The following is an 18,798-nucleotide window of genomic DNA, read 5'->3' as shown; positions in this document are numbered from 1 at the left end:
TACAATATATAGCCTTTTCAGATTGACTTCTTTTACTTCTTTCACTTACATATTTAAATTTCCTTCATGTCTTTTATGACTTGATAGCTCATTTCTTCTTAGTACTGAGTAATATTCCATTGCTTGGGTGGACCTCTGCTTATCCACTTATCTAGTAAAAGACATCTTGGTTGCTTCCAGGTTTTGGCAATTATATAAAGCTCCTGTAAACATCTATGTGTAGGTTTTGGGTGATCATCAAGTTTTGTGATTATTTTAATAATTGGCTTCCTATCATATGGTAATGAGCTAGAATAGAATGTCCACAAATTTAATGAAAAAATAAACAACAGGTAAATGAATGATTTGAGGGTAAGTTCAGAGTCTAAACCATGTAAAATAGTGGAGGGAACACTAACTGAAACATCAGAAATCTCAATTATGCCCCTACATTGGGGCATAATTGTTTAACAGTAGACAGATTACCTTTAGTGGCAGAGAGTCAATATGGCCCCTGAAGTCCTTTTTCTGTCATAATTTTTTCAAGCTTATTTCCCGAGTTGGTCTTCTCATTTAGTTATTTAGAAATTGGAGGAAGGATGGGTATTGTTTGATAGACTGCTGGAGGGCAGTTGGGCCCTTATAAAGGATTTTACCTCCAGAACATTAGAGCCGATTTTATTGTAAAGACAAGGGCAGATGAATAGCTAGTTAGAGGAACAAGAAACCTCAAATGAGGTCTTTTGAGTTTTTACATCAAAGGCCAGAAAATTAGCATTGCTCAGTGCCCTAAAGGTTAGGTATGAAGTCTAACTGTGGAGGCGGGAACCTGGTGAGGTGAGGTACTCCTCTTAGAGGGATGCAGACCATCCTTCCGTAGAGGCTGATGTTGCCTCTAGACATCTTTTACTTTGGTCTGAAGTGGAAGAACAGCATGCTGCTGTGAAGTGATAAGCCATTGAGGTTTGAGGTGTTACCAGAAAGTTTGAAGGTGTGACTAGAAGCTGTGAGCTATGCTAGTTGACAACGTTAATAATTGGTCCATAATGGTTGGGGTACAATGTGTGGTTTCCCAAATGAAAACAGGCTTTTACAGCAAAACAGCTAGGAAGTAAATAACTACATGCTTTATATACTCGTAGTGTGTATGTGTTATGTGTGTCTTGCACATAAGTGAATTTAGACGACGAAGTACGGGAACATTGAAAATATTCTTCAAATTTTTCATCTTTCTGTTTTATGAACCAGTGGTTTTTCAGATGAAGTTTGGTGCTTCCCATTTTGTGCTGCTTTGATCAAAGGGCCATGCTAGGAGTTTCAGTTAGTGCCACCTGAAGTCAGTGCAACCACTATCCGATGCTGCTTGTCTTCTTTAAGAAGAGTTTTGCCTCTTCAGAAATTTGAGATTAGTAACAAAGAAACCAAATAACTAGAGCTTGGAGGGAGCTGCTACACAATTTGGCTACCCAATCACTCATCTCCATTGCTTTTCTCTAAAACTGAAAAATTAGATTTTCTAGTCAATTCCTTTTTTTTTAAATTTCAGAAAATATAGTTTATTTCATTTTATTTTTATTATGTTCAGTTAGCCAGCATATAGTAAGTGTTCCATTAGTTTTTGATGTAGTGTTCAACAATTCATTAGTTGGGTATAACAACCAGGGCTCAACCCAACACATGCCTTCTTTATTTTTTTTTCCAATTTATTTATTTTCAGAAAAACAGTATTCATTATTTTTTCACCACACCCAGTGCTCCATGCAAGCCGTGCCCTCTATAATACCCACCACCTGGTACCCCAACCTCCCACCCCCCCGCCACTTCAAACCCCTCAGATTGTTTTTCAGAGTCCATAGTCTCTCATGGTTCATCTCCCCTTCCAATTTACCCAAAAGCACATACCCTCCCCAATGTCCATAACCCTACCCCCCTTCTCCCAACCCCCCTCCCCCCAGCAACCCACAGTTTGTTTCGTGAGATTAAGAGTCACTTATGGTTTGTCTCCCTCTCTATCCCATCTTGTTTCATGGATTCTTCTCCTACCCACTTAAGCCCCCATGTTGCATCACCACTTCCTCATATCAGGGAGATCATATGATAGTTGTCTTTCTCCGCTTGACTTCTTTTGCTAAGCATGATACGTTCTAGTTCCATCCATGTTGTCGCAAATGGCAAGATTTCGTTTCTTTTGACGCACATGCCTTCTTTAATACCCATCACCTGGGCACCCCATCCCTCCACCCCCACTCCCCTCTGTAACCCTCAGTTTGTTTCCGTGTGTCCAGAGTCTCTCATGGTTTGTCTCATTCTCTGATTTCTTCCTATTCAGTTTCCCTCCCTTCCTCTGCACTATTCCTTATGGTCTACATAAGAGTGAAACCAATTCCTCTTCACTTGCTCCATCTTGTTCATCGAGTGCACATGTCAGCATCACATGTCTTGTCTGTGCTGCAGTTACGAATAGGAACCAGACAGACGTGGTATTCAGCTTACAGAGGATAGACAGCTATGGTGGCGTAAAACAGTGTTCTGTACCTGGCTAGTGTGCGTCATGGGAACTGACTCCCTCACTCCCATCAGCTCTAAGGATGTAAATCAAAACAGAATAAAGGCTCAGCATTACTAGTGACTGCATGGGACAGTAAGGTGTGAGTAACGGGGTCTGAGGTCACAGAATGAAGGTGGCACTATGCTGCCACATATTTCCAGCTCCTCAACTGTATTAATGTGCCCCCTGCCCTTCCCCATCCCTCTTTTCCAAGCCTGACATGAGGCCAGAGAAACCAGCTCAGCCTGTCAGGATTTCCAATTTGCTGTCCTAGCACTTGCACTATTTATAGAACCTTGGGAGAAAGAGGGAAAAAAATGAATATTTGTGTATTTTGAAGTCTGAGAAATCCTATCTGCTGCTACTGTCATTGAATTCTCCCAAGCTTATGAAGTGAGTGATATTCTTACTGAACACATGAGGAAGGGGTCTCGATCGGGAGTGACTTGTTGACATTTTTACATCTAGGGAAGATTTGAACCTTGGACCTCAATAATACTCAATATTTAATGAGCCTGATTTAAACATGGATCAAGAATTAGCAATAATATGTCTTTTGGCAAGTCAATGAACTTCTTAACGTTAGTTTCTTCATGTATAAAATGGGGGCAATACTAAATAGCTATCAGCGTGGGGAAGTTTTGCTAAGGTTATACATACAGTGGGTCCTTCAATTAATGACAGCGTCTCTCTCTCTCTCTCTGCCACCTTTCCGATCACCATTAATACTGCTCGCACCCCTACTCCCTGATTCTCTCAGCAGTTGTTCTATCTACCTATCATCTGTCTATCTAGCATCTATCAATTTATTTATATTCGGCATTAGGATAGAGGGCTAGGATCTTTCTCTGTTTTGAGATTAACAAAGCCAATCCAGGATTGGAGTAAAGAAAAAAAAAAAAAAATGCCCAGCAGCTGGTATTCTTGAGGTGTCCAGACCCTACCCATGAAGCTCTGCTTGTATTATTGAATTAAATTAATGCTGGGAGGTATTTCAGCTGACTGCCTGCACATGAAGACAAAGTGGTGATCAGAGATTAAGGTTGCTTTGTGTGTGTGGGGGGGGGCGCCTGGGTGGCTCAGTGGGTTAAGCCTCTGCCTTCCGCTCAGGTCATGATCTCGGGGTCCTGGGATCAATCCCTGAATCTGGCTCTCTGCTTGGTGGGGAGCCTGCTTCCCCCTCTCTCTCTCTTCCTACTTGTGATTTCTGTCTGTCCAATAAATAAATAAAATCTTAAAAAAAAAAAAAAAAGGTTGCTTGGGGACTGAAGGGTGTCAGCTGAGGGCCAAACCACAGCAGGGTAACCTAGCCTGGTCCTAGTGGTCAGAACACTCAGTAGCTGTGTTTGTAAAGTGGTTTGTAAGAGAGCAAACTGAAGAATGGCAAATCCATCCGAAGTATGATGGTTTAGTTGCAGCTGGAGTTTGGTAAGGAAAGAAAAGAATGAGTAAGGAGCTTGGTCAGAGTCTGGTGAAGTAAGGTGAGCTGTTTCTGCATGACCAATTTCTGTTTCTCATCCTGCCTCCCTCCTCTTCTGCTATAGTCCATATTAACCATAATCATCTCCTTCGAAGAACAGCTTCAGTTGGTTTCATAGACCTGTATGTCAGAAGACTGACAAGCCATATTAAATGAAAATGAACTTCAGTGAGGTTCGGGTAAGGTCTGGCTCATAGAAACAGTTACAGAAGCGCATTTCTTTCAGCTGGAAGTTTGTAGGTCTTCGTGAAGTAAGAGTCATGCACAAAACTCAAGGAATAATTTAGCAGCATCTCTTGAAAAAAAATCAAACGTGAACATTTTCACATACCACTGGTGGTATATAAATGGGAACAGCTTCTCTGGAAGGCATTGGGCAGTATGTGTCAAAGTGCTTTCATGTATTGATCCTCTAATTTCATATTTAAACATTTTTCCTCAGACAGCATTATTTGTGAGTGATATTCTTGTAATGTAAGGGCAAATATTTTTTATACTAGGAATAAATTGGAAAACAACCCAAATGTTCAACAGTAGAGGATGGCTTAAATAAATTGTGGCATAATCTATATGGGTGATGACTATATATGGGTTTTTAAATCACATTTTTGATATTTTTTAAGTGAAGAAACATTTATTAAAAATAATAAAAAAAATTATATTTGGAATAACGCCAATTTTCATAGTAATTATAGTGTGTGGATAAAAAACAGGAAGAATATACACCAAAATTTTTTATAGTGGAATTATGGATGTTGTAAAATAATTTCTTTCTTTTTTTAAAAACAAAGATTTTATTTATTTATTTGACAGACAGAGATTACAAGTAGGCAGAGAGGCAGGCAGAGGGAGAAAGGGGGAAGCAGGCTCCCTGCTGAGCAGAGAGCCAATCCCAGGACCCTGAGATCATGATCTGAGCCAGATGCAGAGGCTTAACCCACTGAGCCACCCAGGTGCTCCTGTAAAATTATTTCTAAAATACATTTACCTGTAGTTCGCATAAATAGGAGTTCCCCTTTTTTTTTCAAATAGCAGCATGCAAGAGAAAGTTTCTAACGGACTCTTTAAGAGTTCAAGAATTAATTATGCTATTTCTTAGGTATATGTATACTTAAACATATACATTTTAATATTTTGTTTTGCTAGTAGTTTCTTTTAAATATGTGAGTTTTTTTGACGATATTAGTTCTTATTTTTTTTTCAAAGCTGTGTTTGTTTATATTTTCAGTCCTCAAATATGATTTTGAATGTTATTTTGCAAAGTGTATGAAGTGGTTGGTTAGCTGAAATGGAGGAAGATGCACCTCAACAGCAGCCTTTGCATACAGTTTCCTTTCAGCACTTTGGTCAAGAGGAGGGGCAGTAAATTTCTGAGTAGGAGTACCCTTCAGAGATGATCTTTGTTATCTGAGTGTCCTACTAGTGCCACTGATAAGGAAGAGATACTGCGGAAAGAAAGATTCTAGGAAGGTAACATTTTATTATAAATGGCTTGGCGTGAACAGGGGACTGATCGCGTTAGACCTGCATTAACTCTTAAGCATGTGAAAACTGTAGTGCAACATTCATGGGAGGTTATTTTCTTTTTCTCGATACATTGTGACTCTTGCTTTGTGTCTGAATGATGTACATATTATCCATCCTAAAGACTGTGTAATAGAAAAGACTCCTTTCCTTACGAAATTAGGGAAAATGTGATTAAGTTTAGGACATTTTGTAAATTAATAAATTTAAAGAGAATATAGTTACATGTGCAATTTGTTTTCCATATTTTCTGTTTCTTTTCACACTGACTCGTAAAAGAACCAAGGTAAATTTTAAAGGTTTGCTATTTAGTAATTTCTTTTTATATTGATATCCATTAAGAGATTGAATCCTTTATGGATATTAACCAATGACTGCCTGCTGACAATTTTATTTTCACAGAGGCTTCTCTTTTTTTTTTTTTTTAAAGATTTTATTTATTTATTTGACAGAGAGAGATTACAAGTAGACAGAGAGGCAGGCAGAGAGAGAGAGAGGGAAGCAGGCTCCCTGCTGAGCAGAGAGCCCGATGCGGGACTTGATCCCAGAACCCTGAGATCATGACCTGAGCCGAAGGCAGCGGCTTAACCCACTGAGCCACCCAGGCACCCTCACAGAGGCTTCTCTTGCAACATCTTACACTAGAAAATTATGTCTAAATTTCAAATACAGACAGAATCTTTTGAGATTAAAAATACGGGCAACTGTGCTTCAACTGAGAGATTTTTCTCAGCACATCTTGCACAGTCCGGATTGTTGGCCAATCTGTGATGTTAACCTTTAATAATTCTTTTGCAGATGGTGTATGGATTGTACGTTGAGCAACGCTCTTGTAGACTCATGTCATAATTGAAAAGAATGCAAGAACTTTTAAATATTTATATGTAGATGTGAACATGTGTATTAAGGCCTTTTAAAGGCAAGATATTTATATTTTTTCAGAATTTCAGAAACAGAATTTTCATTTTTTGAATTGATAGTTTTAAAGTGTCTCAGTAATTTATACTGGTGGCAATTTTGCCCAACATTTTTATATGTATGTTGAATATTTTGAGCTAAATTGGCTGGGTGAATAGGACCCAACCTATTCAATCTATTGGGAGATTAAAAAAAGAAAATTCTTTCTGCATATTCTAATAATTTTGGCAGTAATCACTAGGAGTATAAATGATTTTAACAGAAATATTAAGAGGTTTTCCATTTCTTATATAATTCAGGCTCAGTCCAAGCACTTGAAGGAGTTAAACACACATTCACACATACACATACACACACAGACCTCTATGTATGTCCCCGGTATATTTCTACAGCCCGGCATTTTAATTGTTCTTTTGACAGAAATCATCCTTTTGTGAGGTTTTAATGCAAAACATAGTTCCCTTCTTACTGTAGATATGAGCAATCAGCAAGTGATTTATTCCACCCTGAGATTTCTTCAGTCTCCTTCAGAGTCACCAAATAGATTGAGGCCAGATGGGAATCAAAAGTCTGGGAACACTGATGGCAAAGGTATGTCTTAAGCATCTCTTACGGATTGTCAAACTTTGACATTTGAAAAAAAGTTTCTGTCTGTCTTTCAGGTTGTCAAATGGTGTAAGAAACTATAATGGTGTAGAGAGCAGAACAAGTCTTCTTCTTCTTCTTCTTCTTTTTTTTTTTTTAAAGCTTGGAACAAATTGTTCCAAATTTGCAAAGCTAATAAAGTGTTTTTATTCAGATTTGGTTAAGAGGAATTCGTGAGGGCTTTAAAACGTAAAGGACAGATTGGAGTCTCAAGAGAACACTGCATTTCCTAGAGAAATAAAGCTCTTAGAGAATGTTTGAGAAATGAAAGTATTTGTTAGAAACAATGTTTTTATTCAGACAAAAATTTTTAGGTGTCTTAAATATTTACCAATCTTATTTTTTCTTTATATTTTAAAGTTTTTTTTTCAGATTTTATTTATATATTAGTCAGAGAAAGAGAGAGGGAGAGAGAAAGAGAGAGAGAGAAAGAGAGAGCAGAAGCAGGGGTAGCGGCAGGCAGAGGAAGAAGCAAGCTCCCCAGTGAGCAAGAGGCCTGATGCAGAACTTAGTCCCAGGACCCTGGGATCATGACCTGAACTGAAAGCAGATGCTTAACTGACTGATCCACCCAGGTGCCCCAATATTTGCCAATCCTTAATTAGCAATGGAGAAACAAAATTATTCCAAAGGAACATTTACTTTTTGCTGTTGTCTTTATTATTTATTTATTTGACAGAGAGAGCACATTAGCAGGGGAACGACAGGCAGAGGGAGAGGGAGAAGCAGACTCCCCATTGAGCAGAGAGCCTGATGTGGGGGCTTCTTCCTAGGACCCTGGGATCATGACCTGAGCTGAAGTCAGATGCTTAACTAACTGAGCAACCCAGGCGCCCCTTCTGTTCTTTTTTCTGTTCTTACCTTCTACCTTCAAATATTGTCACAGACTCTAAATTGAGAATAATTTTTACTGTCTTAATTAGTGATGGAGATAGAATTCTTAGAAAAAGGGCCTCAAAAGGAGGATAAAGGTAATATTGTCTAGGGAAAAATAGAACTGTTGAAAAAAAAAGGACAGTTGATTTCTAGAAACTCTTTTAAGAATGGACCCTCATCACATTTCCAGCCTCATATTATACTCTGTTGGCTACCAATTCCTCAAGAAAAATGACTTCTTTTTCCTTCTTTTTCATCATTTGTTGTGGTTACAGGAAGGAGTATACATGTCAGTGTGGATTCTTATAAATTTTTATTATATTTGTTGCCCTCTGCTTTTTTCTTAAAATTTTTTGAAATTTTTTAAATTGAATTCTGGTTGACATACAATGTGTGTGAGTTTTGGGTGTACAGCATAGTGATTGGACAGCTCTATATGTTATGCCATCTGTAGGGGAAGTACTTTTAAGATCCTAGAGGACTGTTCTTGTGTGTAGGATTTATATAGTGGGTGTATATCATCAGAAATCTGAGATCTTAAAAACTGTAGTTCCTAGGTCAAAAATTAAATCAAATTTTATGATACATTTTTCTAAAATTTTTAGAGAAGATTGTCTCTTTGTTTCAGATAGTATCCAGGTTAAGGTTAGCAGTGAGCAAGACACTTCCTGATGATTATCTTTCTTCTTTATTTAAAGGGTTTTCAGTGCCCTGGTATCTCATTGCAGTAATTCTTGGGATCCTGTGTTTACTACTATTGGCGGCTGTTGCTGTGTTGGGGACAAAGAGTGAGTAATTAAAATACATGCTTCAAATTTGAGTAATAGTGACCACTATTTGCACAAATATTAAGTGTGCTTCATTAATTGTTCCCTGGCTATCATTAGGGAATGTCCCACATATGTCACAGTATCATTTTCATTGTGCTTAGCTCTTCCAATGGCTGTGTAGTTTAATAAGCTGTATGATATATCGCATTCTTTCAGATACAGGACTTCATCATATCATGCCATCTGAGTTTAACCATTGTGAATCTTAGATACATATTCCCATAAAACAACTGTTGCAAATAAAGTGTGACTTTCTCTTCATTTTTTCCCATTATGTAATGAGGATATAGTTTAGTAAAAATACTGATTTTTTACGTGGATATTAGATGATCTTGAGTTCAACTTTTATCTTTTATTTGGATTTCTTGACATCTTTAGAGAAAATCGCTAATGTGTGACACTCAGATAAATGTACATATTTATGTCTTCCTCTCTTTTCTCCTGTGGATATTCGATCCACTCCAATAATAATGGTGCTGTTACTTTATGTTTCTTAGTGCAAATTTTCATGCTCAGGTGATGTGTTGCTAAGTGTTGTCTGATTGGATTTTACTCTGGTACCTATTTAAAATTATGTGCTGACTGTTTCAAAGAAACTGAACAGGGTGCACCTGGGTGGCTAAGTGAGTTAAAGCCTTCGATTCAGGTCATGATCCCAGGGTCCGGGGATCAAGCCCCACTTTGGGCTCTCTGCTCAGCAGGGAACCTGCTTCCCTCTCTCTCTCTGCCTGCCTCTCCGCCTACTTGTGATCTCTGTCTGTCAAGTGAATAAATAAAATCTTTAAAAAAAAAAAAAAAGAAACTGAACTGAATGGTAAGGTATTACCATCATGATTTTATTCAGATATCTTATTTTATTTATTCTATGTGCAAGTTGCTAATAGCAGGAAGTTTGATGTTTCCATTTGTATGGTTAGTTTATTGAGGTGTTACTTTCTAAATGTCACATTAACCATTTAAAGTAATGAAATGGGTTGGTTGTCAAAGTGAGATCTTTTCTTTTGTCTTAAATTTTAATATTCAAGCATTATGAGTACTTTTGTATTATATCTATGTTATTAATTTTAGTTTTTCAGTATACTCAAGAAAACCGTCGGCAGAGGGAAATGATAGGAAACCTGACTCAAGAGCACCACATTTTGCAAAATGACAGCTACTTAAAGAAACTTTTGACATATAAGACTTTAGAATATAACCTTCTCAAAAATGAATTGCTTCAGCAAAAAAAGGAACGGGATTTACTCTTTACAAATAGGACATGTCAGAGAGAAAATAAAGGTATGAAGGGCATCTTGAATGAAAGATTGCATGATTTGCCATTATTTCTTCCCCTTCCAGAAGCTTTGAGGCCTAATAGGCAGGCTTATGATATGCTAGTGATCTAGGTCTACTAGACATCTTTTCATTTGTACTTCAGGCTGTAATATGAGTGTTTGGATTTGCCCGTGTAACATGTGAGACTGAGGACCCAGGAGTTGTGTTGGGATTAATAGAGTTCTGTATCTCCCCAAATTCAGTGGAAGTTCCTACATTCCTATTGGATTTCACCTAGAAGATGAAATAATATGTCAGCTTCCATGAAAACGTGGATCATTTTGGATCTGGGGGCAAATTAGATACTCCACTTTGTGGTTGACCTAAAAAATGGAGGCCATTACTAAAAATATACTTAGGCTAAAATGGGTGCAAGGCCTTTTATTTGGATGGTCTCATAAAGGTAATTGTGTGTGTGTTTCCATTCTGCATTGACCTCACATGTTTGGTCTATACACTCTCTGTAGTACTTCAAGTTTTGCCAAGGTGTTGGTGTTTGTATAACTGTGTGATAACACCCTTAAAAACATCCAACAGATAAGAATATTAAATCTCATACAATACAATCTGTTATGTAAATGATGGAACAAATTGACCCAGTTAATCAATAAGTATTAAATATTTGTTTAGGATTTGGAGTTTGCAAAACATTTTGCTTACTTAATATCTTTTAGACATGGCAGCAGGAATTTATATTTTCTGTTACTAAAGAAATAATAGGACTTTAAAAATTTGGTATATTATAAAATATGTGAGGAAAAGAAAAAATTCCAAAAAATTGTGTTTCTTTTATTTACAAGGCATCCCAGAATCTTTTTAAAAATTTACTTTTATTATTTTAAAAACAGTTCTATTTAGGTATGATGAATGTGTGAAAAATTGCTCATATCTAATGTATATAATTTGACAAGTTTGGACATATGCATGTTTCTATAAAATCATCCACAATTAGGGTAGTAGACATGTCCAGTACCTCCAAAAGTTTTCCCATGTCACTTTTTCTTGGGGAGTGGTTAAGAGCACTTAACATGACATCTACCATTTTAACAAGTTTTTAAGTAACAATTCAGTATTGTTAACCATAGGCACTATATTGTATACCAGACTTTAGAACTTACTCATTTTGCATAACTGAAGCTATATACCCATGAACAAAAGCTCCTTATTTCCACCTCCCCTAGCCACTGGCAATCACCTTTCACTCTCTGTTTTTCTGAATTTGACAATTTTTTGTGTCTCATATAAGTGGAGTCTCCCAGTATTTGTCCTTCTATGACTGGCTTATTTCACTTAGTATAATATCCTCAAGGTTAATCCATGCTGTTAAATATGACAAGATTTCCTTCTTTATTATTTTTTTTCCCAATTTATTTATTTTCAGAAAAACAGTATTCATTATTTTTTCACCACACCCAGTGCTCCATGCAAGCTGTGCCCTCTATAATACCCACCACCTGGTACCCCAACCTCCCACCCCCCCGCCACTTCAAACCCCTCAGACTGTTTTTCAGAGTCCATAGTCTCTCATGGTTCACCTCCCCTTCCAATTTACCCAAATTCCCTACTACTCTCTAACGCCCCTTGTCCTCCATGCTATTGGTTATGCTCCACAAATGAGTGAAACCATATGATAATTGACTCTCTCTGCTTGACTGATTTCACTCAGCATAATCTCTTCCAGCCCCGTCCATGTTGCTACAAAAGTTGGATATTCGTCTTTCTGATGGAGGCATAATACTCCATAGTGTATATGGACCACATCTTCCTTATCCATTCATCCGTTGAAGGGCATCTTGGTTCTTTCCATAGTTTGGCGACCGTGGCCATTGCTGCTATAAACATTGGGGTACAGATGGCCCTTCTTTTCACGACATCTGTATCTTTGGGGTAAATACCCAGGAGTGCAATTGCAGGGCCGTAGGGAAGCTCTATTTTTAATTTCTTGAGGAATCTCCACACTGTTCTCCAAAGAGGCTGCACCAACTTGCATTCCCACCAACAGTGTAAGAGGGTTCCCCTTTCTCCACATCCTCTCCAACATTTCCTTCTTTATAAGGATGAGTAGTATTTATATGTATATAACCACATTTTCTTTATCCACTCATCCATCAACGGATTCTTGCGTTGTTTCCATATCTTAGCTGTTGTGAATGATGCTGCAATGAGTATTAGAGATATCACTTGGCATTCTAGAATCTTGGTGAACCTGATATTATAATTATTGATAGCTATTGAGATTTTATTTATTAGATTTATTAGATTTTATTTAATTATGGAGGGCTGATAAGTATATTGCATTATTTAACAGAATACCAAATAATGTTTCACCTTGTATGTTGTAGGCAAATTCTATGGAAACTGCTGGTCCTGTTATGGAATAAAGTGTTATTATTTTATTCCTGAAAGTAAAAACTGGAACAGATGTAAACAGACTTGCCAAAGTTATAATTCATCCCTTTTGAAGATAAATGATGAAGATGAACTGGTATCATGGACTGTTACATCCACTTTTATTTTCCTAACTATGTCTCTCATGCTTGGGTCCAAGATAGTGAGGATGGGGGAAGTCCAGAAAGAGGCACCTTCAGTTATTCTCTGTGTTGTGTCTGTTGAGTCAGCAAAAATTATGTAGGTGAGAAAGGTAAGGGTTCTAGAAAACCCTGCCTACTGATAAGCATATATAATCTTGCTACTTTCTAAGCATCCAGTATATATTATTTATCATGATGACCATTATTATTTCCAAAATAGAAACCCCCTTGAAGATTCAGTTTGGGTCTTTGCATTCATTTCCTTTTGTAAGGTGTGTGCAGGACAACAACTCACTGAAAAGTATGCCTCTCCTTCTGATGGAGCCCTTAACCCTTTAGTATTTATAGCCTGGAGGCAGTGGTTACTTACCCTTGCAGGGTGGCAACTAAGAACCTGGAGGAACCTAATCCACTAGGTGCTGTTAGGAATCCAGGAGCCAGATTGCCTGGGATCCTGCAAATCCGGTTCTGCCACCTATTACCTGGGTGACCTTGGGTGAATTTACTTAACCTCTGGACCTCAGTTTTTCCATCTGCAAAAAGGAGATAATAATGAGGAATATAAAAGTGATAACAGTTTTACAAATTAACCTCGTGGTGATTTTCATGACATTTATAGGTAACATTTTCTTGATCAGTATTCTAATATATTGTATAGTGATGTATATCTTTCAAAAGGAATTGCAAAAGAAAATAGACAACAATATCAAAATTATCTTTTAAATTTATTACTACTAAAAAGTATCCACACACACAAAATTTTTTTTTTTTTTAAAGATTTTATTTATTTATTTGACAGAGAGAGATCACAAGTAGGCAGAGAGGCAGGCAGAGAGAGAGAGGAGGAAGCAGGCTCCCTGCTGAGCAGAAAGCCCAATGCGGGACTTGATCCCTGGACCCTGAGATCATGACCTGAGCCTATATTTTAAAATATATTTTAAACCTATATTTTAAAATATCTTCAGTCATTTAGTTAGACATTATGTAAAATGCCACTTTGTTGTATTGCATTTTTTGACATAGGAAATATTTCCAAATACTGTCCCTTTTCCCTTCACCCCTTCCAGCTACTAAACTATAGCAAAACTTTCTCCTGTGAGGCTGAGGGTTTTGGTGCACAACTTCCCACATATAGTTGTTATTTTAATAAATTTGTTGTGAAGATTACTATTTTCATTAATAATAAGTAATGATCAGGACACCTGGGTGGCTCAGTCAGTTAAGCTGCTGCCTTTGGCTCAGGTCATAATCCCAGGGTCCTGGGATCGAGTCCTGCATCGGTCTCCTTGTCCAGCAGGGAGCCTACTTCTCTCTCTGCCTCTGCCTGCCACTTTGCCTGCTTGTGCTCTCTCTATGACAAATATATAAAATCTTAAAAAAAAAAAAGAAATAATAAGTAATGATCACTTTCCATACCATTAAATATTTTTCTGGAGCATGATTTTGGGTAGTTTTATAGTGACAGACATTATTTTAAAAAATCTAATGTTAGATACTTAGTTTTAAATTTTTCTTTTATATTTTAAATAATCCATGAGAGTGGCAGGCATTTTTAACATTAAGTAAATAATCTTTGAGGAAAAACTTACTTCGGAAAAAAAGGCACGAGGATGGTGGGGGGGAGGGAAGGTTTTCTAGGAAGTAGAGATGAATGGTGGTGTGGTGTGTAGCAGAGTACTGTCCCAAGAAACAGCTGGGACCTTCACCTTCCTCCTTTTCATTCAGCTAACAGATGGGGCTAGTCATATGATATGTTTTGTTTCCTTACAGGCCTTTATTCAATCCCAAACTTATAGGAATAACTACTGGATTGGATTATCATATGATGATAGAGAACAAAAATGGAAATGGATTAACATTGGCCCACCTTTTGGGATGTAAGTCTCTGGAATGCATTCAGGCTCCAAACGTTTGTGCTGGGGTTGGGAGGACTGTATCTAAAAAGAATCTCTTATATCACATGGTTTTCACACAGAGGTCATTGGTAAGAATAAGTAGAACGATGAAGAAGATGTTTCGGGAAGTATAATGAAAAAGAAAGAGAAATGTACAAATTATGAACAAAATTTTGATGCTAAACCCATGCTCAGAAGTATGCATTATGAGGTACACAAACCAAACCCAAATCATAAAGTGATATGATGGTGTTGGACCATCCTGACTCAGCTATAGTGATCCCTCCCACGGTTACAAATTAAGAACTTTAGGATCCCTTAAGTTCATTTGAAACTTCTTTATAGATGGTCCCTAACTAACAATGGCTTGATGTACAGTTTTTCTAATTTACAATGGTGAAGTCAATATGCATTCAGTAGAAACTGTACTTTGAATTTTTAATTTGATCTTTCTTTGGGTTGACGTGCGGTATGATCTTCTGTTGTGATGCTGGGTGGTGGCATCTGGAGCTCACGGGGAGCCACATGATCACGAGGATCAGCAGCCCAGTACACTTAAAACCATCCTATACCCACTCAGCCACTCTGGTTTTCACTTTCAGTGTAGTATTCAGTAAATCACATCAGATGCTCGGTACGTTATTATAAAATGGGCTTTGTGTGAGATGATTTTGCCGAATTATAGGCTAACACAAGTGTTCTGATCATATTTAAGGTACAGTAGGCTAAGCAAGTAAGGTGGGTTTATTACATGTGTTTTTGACTTACGGTATTTTTAATTTGTTTGGGGTTTATCAGGGTATAACACCATCATACAATCTGTATATTACTAGTTTATATTACTTATAAATATAAGTGTGTATTCACACACATAGATACATATGCCTTCACTATAGTTTTTTTTGTTTGTTTGTTTTGTGGTTTGTGTCTGTTTTTTTTTTTTTTTTAAAGATTTTATTTATTTATTTGACAGAGAGAAATCACAAGTAGATGGAGAGGCAGGCAGAGAGGGAGAGAGAGGGAAGCAGGCTCCCCGCTGAGCAGAGAGCCCGATGCGGGGCTCGATCCCAGGACCCCGAGATCATGATCTGAGCCGAAGGCAGCGGCTTAACCCACTGAGCCACCCAGGCGCCCCTGTGTCTCTGTTTTTTTAACTAATCACTACAACCAGTGTGGGGCTCGAAGTTATGACCTTGAGATCAAGAGTCACCTGCTGTCCAGCTGAGCCATCGAGGCATCCCCAAAGTTTTATTCTGAAGTGCAGCATATTGTAAACTCTTGGGTTTCCATTTAGTTTTAATATTCTGTTAGAGTGTTCAATGATTTTTAAAAAATCTTAACTTTTATACTTTTTATTTCTGGGGATTCTGGTTTAAGTTTTTAAATCTTGCTAGTTACATTTTCAAGGTGTCTTTTATTTCTTGAAAGATATCAAACGTACTTATTTTAAATTTGGTATCTGATAATTCTAATCTTTGAAGTTTTATGGGTCTGCTCTATGGTTTCTGCTGGCTTTTGTTCCTGGTGTCATTTTCTTTGTGGTGTTTAGGGATTTTTTTCTTTTTGAGCTGCTGAGGGAATTATTTGAGGACCGAGATGAAGGTGGCAGCAAACTTACAAGAGTTGTCATGCAGGAAGTTATCTTGATGCAGTCCTGGCCTGTGAGTCACTTCACTGTGAGTCACTTCCAGCTCAGAGGCCCAAAACAGAAATGCCAGGCCAAATTAAGATGCTCAAATTATAAACTTAATTAAATCAACTTAGAACAAGTTGCCTAATGCAAGGGGAAAGAAATGGGATAGCTTATCAGAATGGGTTGGGATAGCATCAGTCATCACACTCAGGATAAGGAGCAAATGGGTGAAAAGATCACCTGAATCCTGGTTACATAATCTTCAGATGGCCTGACTCTTCTGTATCCCCCTTGCCTGACAGTGGTGTGGTTTCTAGGCTATCACTTGAGTTTTGAGCAATGGAGCTCAACAAACAGAAGGTTCTATGACTAGCATAGTCATAGTCACATTTGCTCTAGTAGGGAGATGCGGGAGCATGTAAGGGTGGGGACAGCTGCAGCTTTTCAGTGATCCTGATGAGCAAGCTAAGGATTGTTTTTTTTTTTTTTTGAGTTTGTTATGCAGAGGGCCAGTATGAGTGTCACCAGTAGGAGGTGAAGTAAGACCTCATGGATGTTCCTATGTGCATAAAGTGTATTTTGAGTGAGACATGTAGTGCTGCTTGGTTCTTTCTTCTTTTCCTGTGTTCAGCAGGCACATGCTCTCCTTACAGTATCTATACCTGACACGTCTCACTTCCTCATCTGTACATATTGAACACATCTCATGCTTTCTGCCCATGCCTCCCAAGCTACCTAGTTTCATTTATCTTATCTATCTATCTATCTATCTAATTTCTGTAGGAGATTTGGATATTCAAATAATAGAGCAAATACAAGTTGCATGTGGGATAGTTGGTAATTTTGGATTCTTAGGTGGGATTATTCGTTTTCTCTTCTGCTTAAGTCCAAGGTTCAAGACTTTTCAAGGGTCGTGTATGTTGAAGATACATTTTCAGGGTCTCAACTCTTTGTTGGTTGTCTTCCGTATGGAAACCTGAGTGGAATTCATATTTAATCTAGCGTATAAATGAAGGGAAAAATGACTTCAGTCCTTCACTTACAATTCTGGGTTCCCACCTTTACTTAATCTCAGCCTGAGCATGAATTTGCTTCTTGCCAGCTCATAAATTTATTCAAGAAGGTTTTAGTTTTTTTATTTTTTATTTTTTTATTTTTTAAAGATTTTATTTATTTGACAGACAGAAATCACAAGTAGGCAGAGAGGCAGGCAGAGAGAGAGGAGGAAGCAGGCTCCCTGCCGAGCAGAGAGCCCAATGTGGGGCTCGATCCCAGGACCCCGGGATCATGACCTGAGCTGAAGGCAGAGGCTTTAACCCACTGAGCCACCCAGGCACCCCGGTTTTAGTTTTTTAAAAGATTTTATTTAGAGATAGAGCAAGAGTGAGTGAGAAAGGGAGAAAGAGAGAGAAGCAGGCTGTCCACTGAGCAGGGAACCTATCACACCTGAGCCGAGGGCACACGCTTAACTGACTGAGCCACCCAGACATCCCTAAACAGCTAACCATGTGTGTTTTCTATTCTACAGTAACTATACATTCATGAGTTCTTCTGGAAGAGGACAATGTGCATTTTTAAGCTCAACAAGAACAGCAACTATTGAGTGCTCTAAGACCTACAATTGTATCTGTGAGGAGAGAATTCATGATGTTTTCTCTGCCTATTTCGATAGATACAAGAAAAGGTGCACTAGAACCTGTCATTTGTTTGTTTGTTTGTTTCTGTGATAATTTGTGAATACTTACATACTAATGTTTTTGCTAGTAAGACTTAGTTTACTGGGGAAACAGAGATGAGTAGGAAAAGGAAGGAAATGTTCTTTTGGACTATGATTTAAGAGATTAGATGCCATCTGTCTTCTTGAGGGAGAGTGCATGCTTTTTATCTTTGGAGAGGTTTCCCCTCTCTTTAATGGCCCTGAGAAATTCCCTTTCTCTTTCCCTAAACCATCCATAGAACCACTTAGACAACTCTGGTAGCCTGTTCTTTTTCTTATTAATAGCCTGGGTCTTTTCCTTATTAATAGGATAAATTGGATAAGTAATTTCAGTAGCCTCCAGGTTTGAGAGATGGCACAATTAAGAATTAAAAAATAGTTATTTTGCCTCCCTTCCCCCATCTAGATAATCATCTTGCATTAAAATGTTTTTACTTTGCTATAATTGCATTCCTCCTTAATAGTTGAAACAATAGTATAAAAACTCTCATATAGTTACTATTTGTTAATATTTTGTTCTTTCTGTGCTTTACAGTTCTCTCTCCCCTACTCCCTTGCTGTTCCATTTGATAATTAATTGTGGATTTTATGTCCCTTTGTCTAAATATTTTATAAGAACAAATACTTTGTCTTGTATAACCATGGTGGAATTATCAAAATCAGGATATTTAGCATTGATATAGTACTGTGATTTTTTAAAAAAGATTTTATTTATTTATTTGACAGAGACAGGGATCACAAGCTGGCAGAGAGGCAGGCAGAGAGAGAGGGAGAAGATGTGGGGCTCGATCCCAGGACCCTGAGATCATGACCTGAGCCAAAGGCAGAGGCTTAACCCACTGAGCCGCCCAGGCACCCCGAGTACTGTGATTTTGTCTATAACCCGTATTCAGATTTTGTCAACTGTC

General features: G+C 37.9%; 1 protein-coding gene across 3 annotated transcripts; it reads left to right on the top strand.

Annotated features, from left to right (window-relative positions):
• Window positions 1-5,255: 5,255 nt before the first annotated feature.
• LOC122891510 (killer cell lectin-like receptor 2) lies at window positions 5,256-18,142 on the top strand. 3 transcript variants are annotated; one of them, XM_044227223.1, is made up of 7 exons: window positions 5,256-5,477; window positions 6,924-7,040; window positions 8,669-8,758; window positions 9,869-10,078; window positions 12,457-12,599; window positions 14,416-14,522; window positions 17,702-18,142. In XM_044227223.1, the coding sequence occupies exons 2-7, from the start codon at window positions 6,926-6,928 to the stop codon at window positions 17,898-17,900; spliced, it is 864 nt and encodes a 287-aa protein (XP_044083158.1). In that variant the 5' UTR covers window positions 5,256-5,477; window positions 6,924-6,925; the 3' UTR covers window positions 17,901-18,142. The 3 variants fall into 3 exon arrangements, with proteins under 3 accessions (XP_044083158.1, XP_044083160.1, XP_044083159.1); XM_044227225.1 differs by having other exon boundaries at window positions 6,907-7,040; XM_044227224.1 differs by having other exon boundaries at window positions 5,458-5,477; window positions 6,870-7,040.
• The last annotated feature ends 656 nt before the right edge of the window (window positions 18,143-18,798 follow it).

This window comes from Neovison vison, chromosome 12 (genome assembly GCF_020171115.1).
Source record: "Neovison vison isolate M4711 chromosome 12, ASM_NN_V1, whole genome shotgun sequence".
NCBI lineage: Eukaryota > Metazoa > Chordata > Mammalia > Carnivora > Mustelidae > Neogale > Neogale vison.
This window is presented reverse-complemented; position numbering and strand designations above follow the sequence as displayed.